At 45.4% G+C, this 12101-nt stretch overlaps 2 protein-coding genes across 3 annotated transcripts; one reads left to right on the top strand and one right to left on the bottom strand.

The window, feature by feature from the left end:
- Positions 1-284: 284 nt before the first annotated feature.
- anxa3b (annexin A3b) lies at positions 285-4934 on the top strand. Of its 2 annotated transcripts, XM_040198446.2 has the most exons (14): positions 285-579; positions 1518-1550; positions 1630-1677; positions 1885-1972; positions 2140-2234; positions 2322-2435; positions 2601-2691; positions 2817-2896; positions 3083-3139; positions 3360-3453; positions 3775-3870; positions 3957-4015; positions 4315-4437; positions 4555-4934. In XM_040198446.2, the coding sequence occupies exons 2-14, from the start codon at positions 1539-1541 to the stop codon at positions 4612-4614; spliced, it is 1017 nt and encodes a 338-aa protein (XP_040054380.2). In that variant the 5' UTR covers positions 285-579; positions 1518-1538; the 3' UTR covers positions 4615-4934. The 2 variants fall into 2 exon arrangements, with proteins under 2 accessions (XP_040054380.2, XP_077944046.1); XM_078087920.1 differs by lacking the exon at positions 1518-1550 and having other exon boundaries at positions 425-579.
- On the bottom strand, positions 4908-11958 carry rcl1 (RNA terminal phosphate cyclase-like 1). The gene is made up of 9 exons (XM_040198429.2): positions 11437-11958; positions 10924-10995; positions 10527-10702; positions 10054-10128; positions 9820-9944; positions 9372-9497; positions 9134-9290; positions 5987-6090; positions 4908-5080 (listed from the first exon to the last, which is right to left on the bottom strand). The coding sequence occupies exons 1-9, from the start codon at positions 11564-11566 to the stop codon at positions 4927-4929; spliced, it is 1119 nt and encodes a 372-aa protein (XP_040054363.2). The 5' UTR covers positions 11567-11958; the 3' UTR covers positions 4908-4926.
- Between the last annotated feature and the right edge of the window lie 143 nt (positions 11959-12101).

Here is a 12101-nt window from a genome sequence, read left to right as displayed (position 1 = left end):
ACAAAGCAGCAGATATCGGTGCTGCCGATGGGTTGAGGACCCTCCATGGCCCTATCAGGCTCTCCTGTCACTTGGAACCTCCTCTATGTTCTGGAGATTGTGCTGGGAAACGCGTCACATCTCCTTGCAACAGCATGCGTGGGTGTGCAATCCTGGAGGGGTTGGAAAATCTGTGCAACTTTTTTAAAAAATTGCCTCATGCTCCCAGTAGTGCTAATTACTGGAAAACTAGTAAACGAGATCAAAAGGGAGAAACTTGTGGGTCGTCTCATTGTTGCCGCTCTAGTGCAGCTGATTCATCAATTCCATCACCACCAACGCAGCTGAAACAGATCAACAACCCCCTCTGTTATTAGTGCAATTGAATCCATGGCGCACCCTGATAAAAGATTGTCCCTTTATTTGTATTTCTTTGAGCAGTGTAGTTGGTGCTGTGTGTCAGCGAGGAGGAGTTTGCCTCAGTGATTCTACTTCCTCTCGCCACTAATGGGCGTTGCCTGTTCCGCTTCGGGAGAAAGGTGTGGCGAGTTCTGGATACTGTGAAACTCCTCGTGACATCAAGCTTTTTCTCCTTCTGAGGTAAGCGGAAAAATACCTTTTTATCTGTGTGGATGTTCACGTTTTGTCGTGATTTACTCCTCGAGAAAATGCAGCGGTCGGCATCATAACGACATCATGACATCATTCATTTGGTGAAGTTCTAGTTACACGTGACCGCTTAGTCAACCTGAACGCATCAGACATTTAAAAGCCTAGTTGAGTTGGGTCCGTGCACCTTTTTAACAATTTTTACTGTTTAAACGACAGTTGGAAAATATCCTCCCTTTTTTTTTTTGTTCAACAGCAAAACCGGAAGTACATTTTCACATTAAAAGTCAACGCAGTATAACGTTGTCTGCTAGTTCGTCTATGAAGGAAGCATAATTCATGGTAACTTAAGAAACGTTAATTATTGAATACAAATAATCATCCAGACTGGGACCAATAGGCAACATGGGGTTTTCAACATGTCTACCAGTAGAATACTGTATTTAAACCATAGATTTAATTCAGTTGAACAGTTTGGTGTTAGATGTATTTAGTGCTGTTTATTTCATTTGATGTGTATGGTTCCATAGTATACATCATTTTACTTGTATTTAAACCAAACATACCCTAAAGAAACCGGCAGTATTTGTGGATCACAATGTAATGCATGACAATTCTATATTAAATGGATACTTTTTCTTCGTAAACATTAAGAACAATTAACCTACATCATTATTTGTCACACATTCCTGAGCTGAAGATCAAATACTGTGTTCCAAAGAAAATTACTTCAGCTTCTGGAATGCAAATCTAGAACCATTTTATTTGTAAGAGTAAACCATGTTCTTTCCTTCTATTGAGTTTTGGTCTCAGATCTCGATCTTTACAGGAAAACAAACATACATTTTGTCGTATTTGCGCAACGAAAACGGACGCCCATTTCCGTTCTCTCGTTTTTGGTTCAAAACGCTTCTTTTTAATCTCCCTAGTTAAAGACCTCAACCACCACAATGTCTGTTTGGGTGAGTACTTGTACTTAAAGATCAGAATTTTTAGGCCGACAATGCCGTTGATAACTAAGGCCCCTTCTTTGTGTTGTAGGATGACTTGGACCTGCTCTTAGACTCCCCCTCCTCACTGACCGTCACAGTAAGTCCAACACACTCTCGCCTTCTAGTTCTCAAGATTGTGTTGATGATCATGCTTACAGGAAAATGCGATTGCTTGGATGGATAGTGACAAATCCGTTAGGAACGCTTAACCCATAAAACACAAAACGATTAATACACCTTACGTTTTGAAACGTGCAGACGTGGTCGTTGTGTGTGAGCTTTTTGGTGCCTTTCTGTTCCTTAGTCCAACACCAAAGGGACCATGAAGGACAAGGCCAACTTCAAGGTGGAAGAGGATGTGTCTGCACTAAGGAAAGCCATAGAGGGCCTCGGTAAGTTAACGATTCACCAATATCTGACCTCTACTATATCAGACCGACATGCAAAGCACTTCACTCGTATTCGACAGAATGTGCTACTTCATCTGCTGGAGGAACAAGTATAGATGTTTGCATACGGTGGTAGAGGTGAGCCCGTTTGCTCTGTCTCTTCTCTTTAGGCACGACAGAAAAGACACTGGTCGAGGTGTTGACCCAAAGGAGTAACGCTCAGCGTCAGCTTATTGCTCAGGCCTATGAGAAGGCCACAGGCCGGGTAAATTACTAGACTTTTAAATACTAGTTCTGAGTGTTTCAACCACATGCACAAAAGAAATGCGTGTCGTCAACCCTCCTCCATCAGAAACTAGTCGCTGACCTGAAGGGCGACACCCACGGTGACTTTGAGGACGTGTTGGTTGCCTTGGTAACCCCTCCCGGCGCCTACGACTCCCAGGAAGTCATCCGAGCCATCAAGGTGAGGCTGCGTCGGATTGACTCCATGGGGTATTAGCCACTAATAAGTAAAGCTATTTCCAAGGGAGCAAATGGTGTACATTGGAACTACGAGCTTAGTGCAACCGGACTTCATTCGTTACAGATTTGCTTGGATTCATAACATTTTTCCTCCACTCTTGTACAGGGAGCGGGAACTACCGAGAGCACGCTGACGGAAATCTTTGCCTCGAGATCCAACGGCCAGATCAAAGCCTTATCTGACGCATACCTGGCAGGTGAGCGTCTTCAGCACAAAGTGTTTGGAATTTCAGATTAGAGCGTGACTGATTTATTGCGTGAAAACGTTGGCAATTGGTCTTCATACGGTTTTGAAATGGTTTGTATTGTGGTTTCATTCAAGAAACTGGAAAATCGGTGGTTCATGATCTTCAGTCGGAGGTATCTGGCGATTACGGCAAAGCGCTGCTCATCTTGGCCGAGGTACCGCACGTTGCATTTGAATAATGAACCCATTCTCAACAAATCTGAATCAGGCTTAAAGCATTGCATTTATTGCAGCTAGACGGGTGTGAACCTTTCTATCCAATCTGTACAAATATGCAATGACAAGTAGTCTACTTACAGCCTGAGGAAAATCTAAGGTTTCATATATTCTGTTGGTCACAGGGGAAAAGAGACGAGAGCACCAATGTGGATGCTGCCAAAGCTAAAGCCGACGCTAAGGTACGTCCACCGCTCACTCACCACTGTTCTGTGGATGTAATGAAATGTGTCCCCTCAGAGCCGTTTAGTTACTCAGATGGATCTTCTGTTATTTTGACATGCTTAGCTTGGATTTGCAATTTCCTCAATGTGAAGTAAACACTAATTTATGCACTTTTCCTTCACCAAGCTGCATGCATGGTCTAAAGATGTATGTGTTTTCACTCCCCATCCCACCCAGGCGCTGTATGAAGCGGGGGAGAAGAAGTGGGGAACCGACGAGGCAAAGTTTATTGACATCTTGTGCCACAGGAGCGTTCCGCAGCTTCGTCAGAGTGGGTTCACCTCGTTTGTTTCCGTGGATGCTTGTGAAACCAAACTGCGAGGTTCCACAACGGTGGCTTAAGCTAAACGCTAACCTCAGCAGGTCACAGTGCCAATTGCCAGATATGTTGCTGATATACACAATGTACAACTGAGCCTGGTGTATTTTGGTCATAAACAAAAGTAAGATTAGAATTGATGGCACAGGAAAGGGTAGCGCACAAACACACAGCGATGCATTCAACGCTTTTCTAGAGTTCACTGCCACATTTGTGTTTTTGAGCCGGCATCTGATCACCAACGGTTGCATTCTCCTCCCCGCTGTGTTTCAGCTCTGGTAGAGTACAAGACTATTAGTAAGAAGACTCTTCAGGAGAGCATTGAGGGTGAGATGTCTGGAGCGCTGGAGGATCTGCTGGTGGCTGTTGGTGAGAATAAAGCTGCATGTTGTCGGCCCCGTTTGAAAACTTCTTTCATAACTTTTTTTTTTTTTTTTTTTTTTAATTTGGTCTAGTTAAGTGTGTGAAGAATGTTCCTGCCTACCTGGCTGAGCGGATTTTCAAAAGCATGAAGGTAAACGACACGTCCGTCTGTGTCATGAACCCGACAAAGCCACACATTGTTTCGTGGCATCCCGTCCTTTAAAAAAAAAAAAGGCCCACCAGACATTTACATTTGTCACTAGTGGCGCGGAAAGGAATGTTAAGCCCACGTTTAACTGCGGCCTCTTTGGCTACACGTGGACCATTGGTTACACTGTCAGCAGGCACTAAAGCACAAGACTCAAAACATGTGACACCACAGAATTAAACGCATGGGAGTGTTTATTTATCTGCACCTTTTGTACACAAACGTTCTCCCTTTTTGTGCAGGGTGCGGGGACCGACGAGTCCACTCTGACCAGGATACTGGTGAGTCGCTCAGAGATCGACCTGCTGGACATCAGGGCGGAATATAAGAAGCTGTTTGGATTCACGCTCTACTCCCAGCTAGAGGTCAGCGAACGCGCCCAGAGAAGCATGTGCACCGCGACAGAAATGTGCAGCTAGGTTTAATGTCACTGTCTGGTTTGGAGAAAGTTAACCTCCATTTTCCGTTTTTTCTTTGTGAAGGGTGAAGTGTCGGGCAGCTACGGGGAAGTCCTCAAGCGTCTCTGTGGCCAAGACGGCTAACGGAGTCCAACTCCAGTGAAGAATTGAAGCAAAGCTTCCTAACGGCACACGTAGTTTAGAACTAACCTTCTAGGAATGCTTCAGAATGCGGTAATGTTCCACCTGACTGCGCTGGGCAGACGGATTAACATTTAAGTGCACATCCAGATGTGGTTGAGTGTCTTATTTGAGGTTATAAACTGACAACTGTAAAATCCACATTTATATTCAAGCAGTAACACCAACAGCAGGATTTCATGTTAAATAAAAATAATGTATTCTATTTGTTTGTGGAATGAGGAATTCAAAACATGTTTATATAATAAAAACGTTTTATTTCAGTGTTTTGTTTATGTTGCTGTAACCGACTCCCACACAGGTCATCAGGACCTTCTCCCCTCCTTTCCTTTCATCTTCTGAAGGCTTCTGAACGTCGAGCTTAAACATGATCTGGAAGAAATCTCTAATGTGTCTGAGGAACTCGATCCTGAGAGAAGAGGGAGTCAGGGAGGGAAAAGAAAATAGTTTCGATTAAGAAGTTGGAGCGGTCAACAAATGTTACACAACAGCATTCTACTCCATGCCGTCCTCCGAATGACGTCAAAGGACCCCGGTCCTCATCTCTGGTGACTGTTGGATTAGTTGGTGTCCAACTGAACACTTATAACATCAGCATTACCTGAGTGATGAGAGCAGCGCATTGCGATGGCACTGCCAATCTTCAGTTATCATAGTACTGTACTCGAGACAGACACAGCACCGGTACCATGATAACTGAAAATGGACAGTTCATAGTTCTCTCCAGGTTTGAGATGACAAACAGTTGCATTTAAAAAAAAACAAAAAAACATTCTGCTTTAACTGTATTGTATGAGCGCACACACTGAACTGACATTGACCCTGTGAGTACACAGCTGCTCCGGTCCCATGATAGTGCAAGCATGTAAGATATTTGAAAACCAGGTGACCCAAAGTCTGTCGACTTTAACGGAGGCTTGTTAGGTTTCTACCCGTTGCAAATCAACATTCTTTTTTTTTTTTAATCGCCCATTTCTTTTGACTAATTGGGCTGAAATAACACTTGTATTGTGGACTGCAGAGCCCAAAGAAAAGGACTTCTGGGAGAAAAGGACTTTCAATTCAGGTACAAATTTGTTAAAGGCTTCAGCCAAACGGTATTTTTCAGGGAAAATCCTTAAACAAACACTAATGCAACAAAGCGCACACAGCAGCGCATCTCCTCTGCTGTTTATTTGACCGGCATCGGATGCTCTACTGTGACACCAGAACTTTGGAATACACTCACTTGCCAAGACTGGACAAGTAGAAGAATAACAAAGTGCACCTGCGTGGTGACTTATAAACGGGGCAGGGCGGCGTGATGAGCGCTTACGTGTACGGGGAGAGGGGTCCCAGCAGGACCTTCGACACGTCCTGTTGGCCGAGGGTCATCAACAGCAGCGCCAGGCTCTGATTGGACGAGTCCACGCAGCCGCCCTAAAAACACAGAGCAGCGGGGCGGTTTGTTTTCAGCAACAAAAACACAGTTTGGGGCGGAAACGTTTTAAAAACGAACTCCGCAACCCCCCTGGACCAGGAATTGATTATCTCAGGTCCAACGCTGATAGTCATCTGCGCTTGCACAATATAGTCAGAATCCAAAGCATGTTTTTCACCTCTACGACACAATTTGGAACATAATGAAATGTAGTATATTTACGTACGCTAGTGTGTCAAAATTATTTAGTACCACAGTCATTTTCTCAGTTCAGATTTCAATATCATGAAGTACAAATCATAAAAAAAAAAAACTGAAAACGCAACAATAATGACCTATTTAATGTTATTAGTTCTACATGTTTTTCTTTCATAACACTGGATTGTCCTGACCGTGAGCTCTTTCCCTCCTCCGCAGTCCCCCAGTTAGTAAACAAAATATGTTTCATGCACTGCGCGTGTGCACGTGGCAGCAGGGATTTGATTCAATAAGATGATCATATCAGAGGCCGCGGGCAAAACTGTGGTGACATTGTTTTTAATTCTCTTTGGTGCCAATGAGGCAGATTTTGCCCACTGCTTTCCACTGATGAGTGAATGGGATCCAAACGAGCTGTAAGAAGCATTTCAAACCAACAGAAAGAGCTTCACAGCGGCTTGATGGGTCTTCCACATTCTGACATGGGTTGACCATGTAATTCACAAAGAGAATCGGCTTAATTGCTATTAGAACTATGTTTTCTACGTATCCTTCCAACTGTCTAGATACATGAAGGAATTTGTCATATTTCTACACCCAAGACTAACAGCAGTGTTCATTGAGCACAAGAAACAGTATCTACTTGAACGTGTGGAAATGTTAAAGAAATGTTGAAGTTGGACAAAACCCCAAAGTGGAGCGCACATTTAGTCGACTATTGTCAAAGGGACCGAGCCACCGTACCTGTTTGAGCCGTTGTTCTGTGCTGCGGAAAGTCAAACACTCATAGATTCCCTGAAAAGTTTCTGTTTTTGTTCCTTTTAAAATGAGCAACTTCTATCCAGTAGAAGACAAAAAAAAAAAAGAACTAAACTGCATGAACCCGACAGCTAGATTCAGTACGAATGTTTTTCAGACCAAAACACCCGACAGTTAAAGTCTCCAGAGAGGCCAGCGGCCACCAAGCGGGCGGGCGGGAGCCCTCGTGGAAAAGTCCCTTGAATCCCCTCTAGAGGACAGACAGGAAGAGACGAGGCTGCAGACGCTCAAGTGTCATCACAGCGTTAACCTGTGAAACACGATACTATCCAAGGGGATAAAAACATTTTACACACTTCTCACATTGTATATGCGCTGAGCATAACGAGAACAATACAAGTAAAAACTCTTAAAGATAGCTTAAATTTACAATAATAAAAAATAAACGTGGAGCTCTTACATCAGCTCCTGTCCCGTGTTGATGTGGCTTCCAAAAACAAAATGTCCATCGGGTAGCTTTGGTTTACTACAAGAAGACGGTACTGATTAACCGTTAAACAAACAAGTCGCACGATACAGTGCGCACATGCCCTTTAATGCGAATCCTGCTCATTTATTTTCCTCCCTCAAGTTTTCAAAAGTTAACTATGCCAGCACAAGAGTCACACTGCGGCGCGTTAAAAGCCCCAGTTGAATACAAACCGGTCCATGAGCAGCCGTCTGAGCCGGACTCCACCAACGTCGACTGTGCCAGAGTGGAGCGTCAGCTTCCCGACGCATCCAACAATATTCCCGTTTCAGCGTTAATCAGCTGTGGCCTGACCAGCTAACTGGACTCACATGGCTTCCTGCGAGGGGGCCGAGCGCAAGAGCCGCGTGGAAAACCCGACTCACACACACACACACACACACACACTCACTGGATCCAATTGTACAAATTCGGATGAATTTGTACAAGAATGACTCGACTGTGTGAAGTTATGTTTGCTCCTGCTGTGTATATTTTTTAAGATGCAAGTCTTACAGCTGTTAGCGTAAGTCACATTTGGGGACACGCGGCTCAGGAAGAGATATGGACATAAAATGGGACTTTTTCTGGGACATTAAACTTGTTTTCTGTCCCTAAATCATTTTAATAGACAATCACTTTTCACCCGAAACACTCCGACCTTTGACCTCTGCAAAAATATCTGACTTCAATTGATGTTTCAAATGTTGGTAACTCATATTGGCATTTCTCCTCAAACAGACACTTTTGTGTCATGTCTTTTTCTTTTTTTAATAGTCAACTTGTAGGTTGTTGTTGTTTGCTGCTGGCAGCTTCCAGCTGAGCAAATCATTATGCCAAAAATGTGTAAATGTGGCATTCTACAAAAGATTGCACGTCCTGACAGCACAAGCAACCTCGTCTTAGTCGAGGCAAATACTTTTCCAATAGAGAACCATATGGCCATGGTGGCTTTATTAAACAGGCCATATTGTGGAATAAACCCAACATTTAATTTGAAAGGAAATGCCATTTAGTTTAGATTTGTATTATTGCGGTTATGCCCATAAACAGTATCTCAGTTAGAATGACAGACTGGAGTCATTACTGGAGAATGCAGGCAAACAATGGCAAAGTGTCAGTATCGCATGCTCGGAGTCTAATGTGTCCTGACTGTGTCTGTCAGGTATTCCCCAAGAATTTGGATTCATCCGGTGACCACAGTGACAACACGGCTGCTGTGTGCAGGGCTGGTGAGGAACTTATTTACATGAGTGAGTTCAACTTAAGCAGAGAATCATCAGAGTACAACCTGCCAGCGTACAAGAAGCAACGGATTAAATTCCGCTGTGAAATCCGTGTACTACATGGAAGTAGGAGAAGAAGAAGATACATCCCCGTAACAAAACATCCAATAACTAGAAAAAGACACGTGGCATTTTTCCAGGTTTCAGTGAGTCCACTAAACCTCTAATTCAACTCAACTTTCCTTCCGGACCAAAACAAAAACATCGAAACAACTGAAATCTGCATCTGTGCTTGAAAGGACGCCACCAACGTGCACGGGACGTCCTGTATGCTTCGTCGGCGGTACTTACCCGATACACCTCCTCCAAAAGCAGCATGGCACAGTTCCTGCCAAGGTCCTCTGGCAGCGAGGGGTCTCCCTGCCCCTGCGGCGTCGACGACATCTCAGCGCTGAGGAAGGAGCCGTTGAGCGTCTCAGCTACCAGAGTCAGACCGAAACCTGGAGACCTGCAGGCACCCGACATCCATCACTCTCTGTCCATCTCTGGACACATGACACTTTAAACCCTTAGTGTCGAGGACACTCACTTGCCGGAGTGGGCTCCTTTCATGTGGTCTGTGTGGATGTAGATGTCTGGAATGAACTGGTTTAAAACGCCTCTGGCCGACTCCACCAGCCTGTTGGCCATCTGGGGAGAAACTCGAACTGAATATCTGGATTCAGGATGTCAAGGACTTCAACAACACGTATGACACAAACGTGAGAAACAACATTTAGTTTCTGGCGTTCTCAATAAGACACAGCGATTAGTTATTTAGCAACTCAAATGTGAGGATTTGCAGCTTTTATCCGTTTGAGATCAACTTTTTCTTTTAGAGGAAACATCTGACGCGATCACATCGGACTTAAGGATATTAAACATGGGAACATTTTTACGTGTCATTATTTCTTTGTTTAGACAACAAAACAGAACCGAAAAGGCTTTTCAACCGACAGTTTGTACCACATTAATTATTAGAGGATGAAAAAGGATACGCCACTCCTCTGATCCTCTTGATCTTCCCCGGGTCGGTCAGCTGCACAGGCTTGATGGTCCTGCGGACCGGACAGGAGAAAAACACTTCTCCTCCCCCGCCGGGCGCCATGCCCCTCTTCACCACCTGAGGGAGCAGCAACGGAAGAGACACGGGACGGAGCGACGGTGACGTTGCAGCACTGCATTTGAAGCTTTTCGCCATGCTCATGAACGGGCCGCCTCTGTGTCCTCACCTTCAGGTCAAAGCCCTCTCCGTCGATGCCGAACTTCTTCATCAGAGGGAGGGCCGTGGACTTCAGCATGTCGACCTGCAGGAGAAACAGTGTTAGCGTGCTTCTGTAGGCACGGGCAGCGCTCGTACAGTTGTTTTCCCAGGACGTCGCCTCTCTCCAAAATCACAATGGTTTCAATTTAAAACACTTTCTCTAGTCAGCGCACAAACGAGTGTGTGATTCAATAACCTGACTACGCCCCTGACCGTAGACATCAGTGTTACAGCCTGTACAGGCACAGAAAGTGTTGATCTGAGAGGACATAATTGCATTAAAGCATGTGTGCACTAGAGTACAGTGTGTATTTTTCTCTGCAGACGCATGCTTAAGTTTCCTCCCGCTGATTTGAGTCCATAACAAATCAGAGCCAAATTGCTAAGTCAAAATGAACAGTTGGGACGGCTCAGTTGCATTTATGTGTGCCGTGTCCTCACCGTTGGGTCAATGGGGTCGTTGGTGACGCCCCTCAGCGTGGCCTTCAGAGGGGTCTTCATGAACGGAGCCAGCATGAGCAGGGCCTCCAGATAGTAGCCCACCGAGCGCTGCGTGTTGCAGTCGTGCTCCACAGAGCCGCCGTTCAGCAAGCCGGGCTGGTAGAACAGCACGGTACCTTGTGGGGACGTGGAGAGACAGGGGGGTGAGTCCATAGGGTGGTGCTGAGCATTACTACACCCGTGCCACCGGCAAAAGGGTTAATGAGATGAAAAATATGAAAAAAACACTAAACAACATCTGCTACAATCCGGTTATTTACATCGAAGGTGTCAGTTTGCTGGTTTTGAGCAACAATCCTCTGCAAGTAGATTGTATTATCCTGATGATGAGACTCACCTGTTTGGTTAATCTCTATTCTGGAGCCATTTGTCACTTTGTCTAACAGCCTTATGAAGCTGGCCTCAAAATCTGGAAGAGAGCAGCACAAACATGCATTCAGTTAGGTCAAACCAAACATTTACCACAGCTGAATCTGGGGACAAAAGTAATGTTACGTTGAAGCAAAGTCTACCAAGCGTTTGCAAATCAACAGGTCGGCTGGAACAAGTGATGGAGCACAAGTATGAAACACACGTGGATTCAAACAGGAGGATGAAGTCCTGTGGGAACGTCTGATGATCCTCACTCACACAACTACGCTAAAACGAGTCCCTCGTCATAAAGACAGGAGACGTAACTTTGCACTGCGATGTAAGACATCACTCATCTCGCATTTTACACACTGTCGTCCTATCGTTCGCCCACGTGACCGGCCGGTGATTAAAAGAAACACTCCCAACTGCGTAACAGCTAGCACGTTAGCTGCCGCGCTAACTGCGACGCCACACGCGGGGCGAAGCCGCGACTCACCGCGGACTCCCGGGCTGTCGTCTTTGGAGCGAATGTTCCGTATCCTCACGCGCTTCCCGCTGAGCGAGGACAACACCAGCCGCTGCCTGAAGAAATTGCAGCCGTCGTACTCGAGCCCCTGGCTGGCCATGTTATTGTTTCTGTCTGGCTGCGAGTGGGGAATCCACGTGTGTTTGCCTTGGGAAGAAGCTCAGAGGGCGGGGAGGGTACGGAGAAGGGCGAGGGACAAAAAGGGAGTCTTGCGCTCAGGTGGTGCGGTCGCTGCGTCTGGCCACCGGGTGGCGCTAAAAACACGTTCATTGATACGCGTGACGAGAGTTTTGCCTTTTAAAGGCACACGGCGTGATCAAAACGTAAACAAATGGGGGGCACGATCAATAATATCGCTATCATTGTTGAAAAATACAGACAGTAGATACAACTGTTATCTAACTATTTAAACATGATTCTAATCTGTAACGGTAATGTCTGCAAACAGTGGTCTCTTTGAAACTCCCTCTCTTTTGTTTTTAGGGGCTGAATGGAGCGAACAGACTGGTTGTTGTTGCCAATGTGCACGTCCGTCCACGCAGGGTTTTAAGGCTCTGAAAGGGATTAATCTCCGTAACCTTGCCGAGCAGCTTTCCCCACCCTGCGGATCAGTTACATAACCGCGTTACAGCCCA

The sequence above is a fragment of the Gasterosteus aculeatus genome, chromosome 14 (genome assembly GCF_964276395.1).
Source record: "Gasterosteus aculeatus chromosome 14, fGasAcu3.hap1.1, whole genome shotgun sequence".
In the NCBI taxonomy this organism is placed as follows: domain Eukaryota; kingdom Metazoa; phylum Chordata; class Actinopteri; order Perciformes; family Gasterosteidae; genus Gasterosteus; species Gasterosteus aculeatus.
Note: the sequence above shows the minus strand (reverse complement) of the source record. Positions and strands in the feature narration are given on the sequence as shown.

What these genes read in the sequence shown, in the direction of transcription:
- rcl1 (XM_040198429.2), bottom strand. Translation starts at nt 11,566, where the DNA reads ATGGCCAGCCAGGGGCTCGAGTACGACGGCTGCAATTTCTTCAGGCAG. An exon ending in GAGAGGGCTTTGACCTGAAG is followed by an intron (nt 9,945 to 10,053) that starts GTGAGGACACAG and finishes CTGCTCCCTCAG; the next exon opens with GTGGTGAAGAGGGGCATGGC. An exon ending in TTTTGGAGGAGGTGTATCGG is followed by an intron (nt 6,091 to 9,133) that starts GTAAGTACCGCC and finishes CTGTGTTTTTAG; the next exon opens with GGCGGCTGCGTGGACTCGTC.
- anxa3b (XM_040198446.2), top strand. An exon ending in GAAAGCCATAGAGGGCCTCG is followed by an intron (nt 1,973 to 2,139) that starts GTAAGTTAACGA and finishes TCTTCTCTTTAG; the next exon opens with GCACGACAGAAAAGACACTG. An exon ending in CGCTCTACTCCCAGCTAGAG is followed by an intron (nt 4,438 to 4,554) that starts GTCAGCGAACGC and finishes TTCTTTGTGAAG; the next exon opens with GGTGAAGTGTCGGGCAGCTA.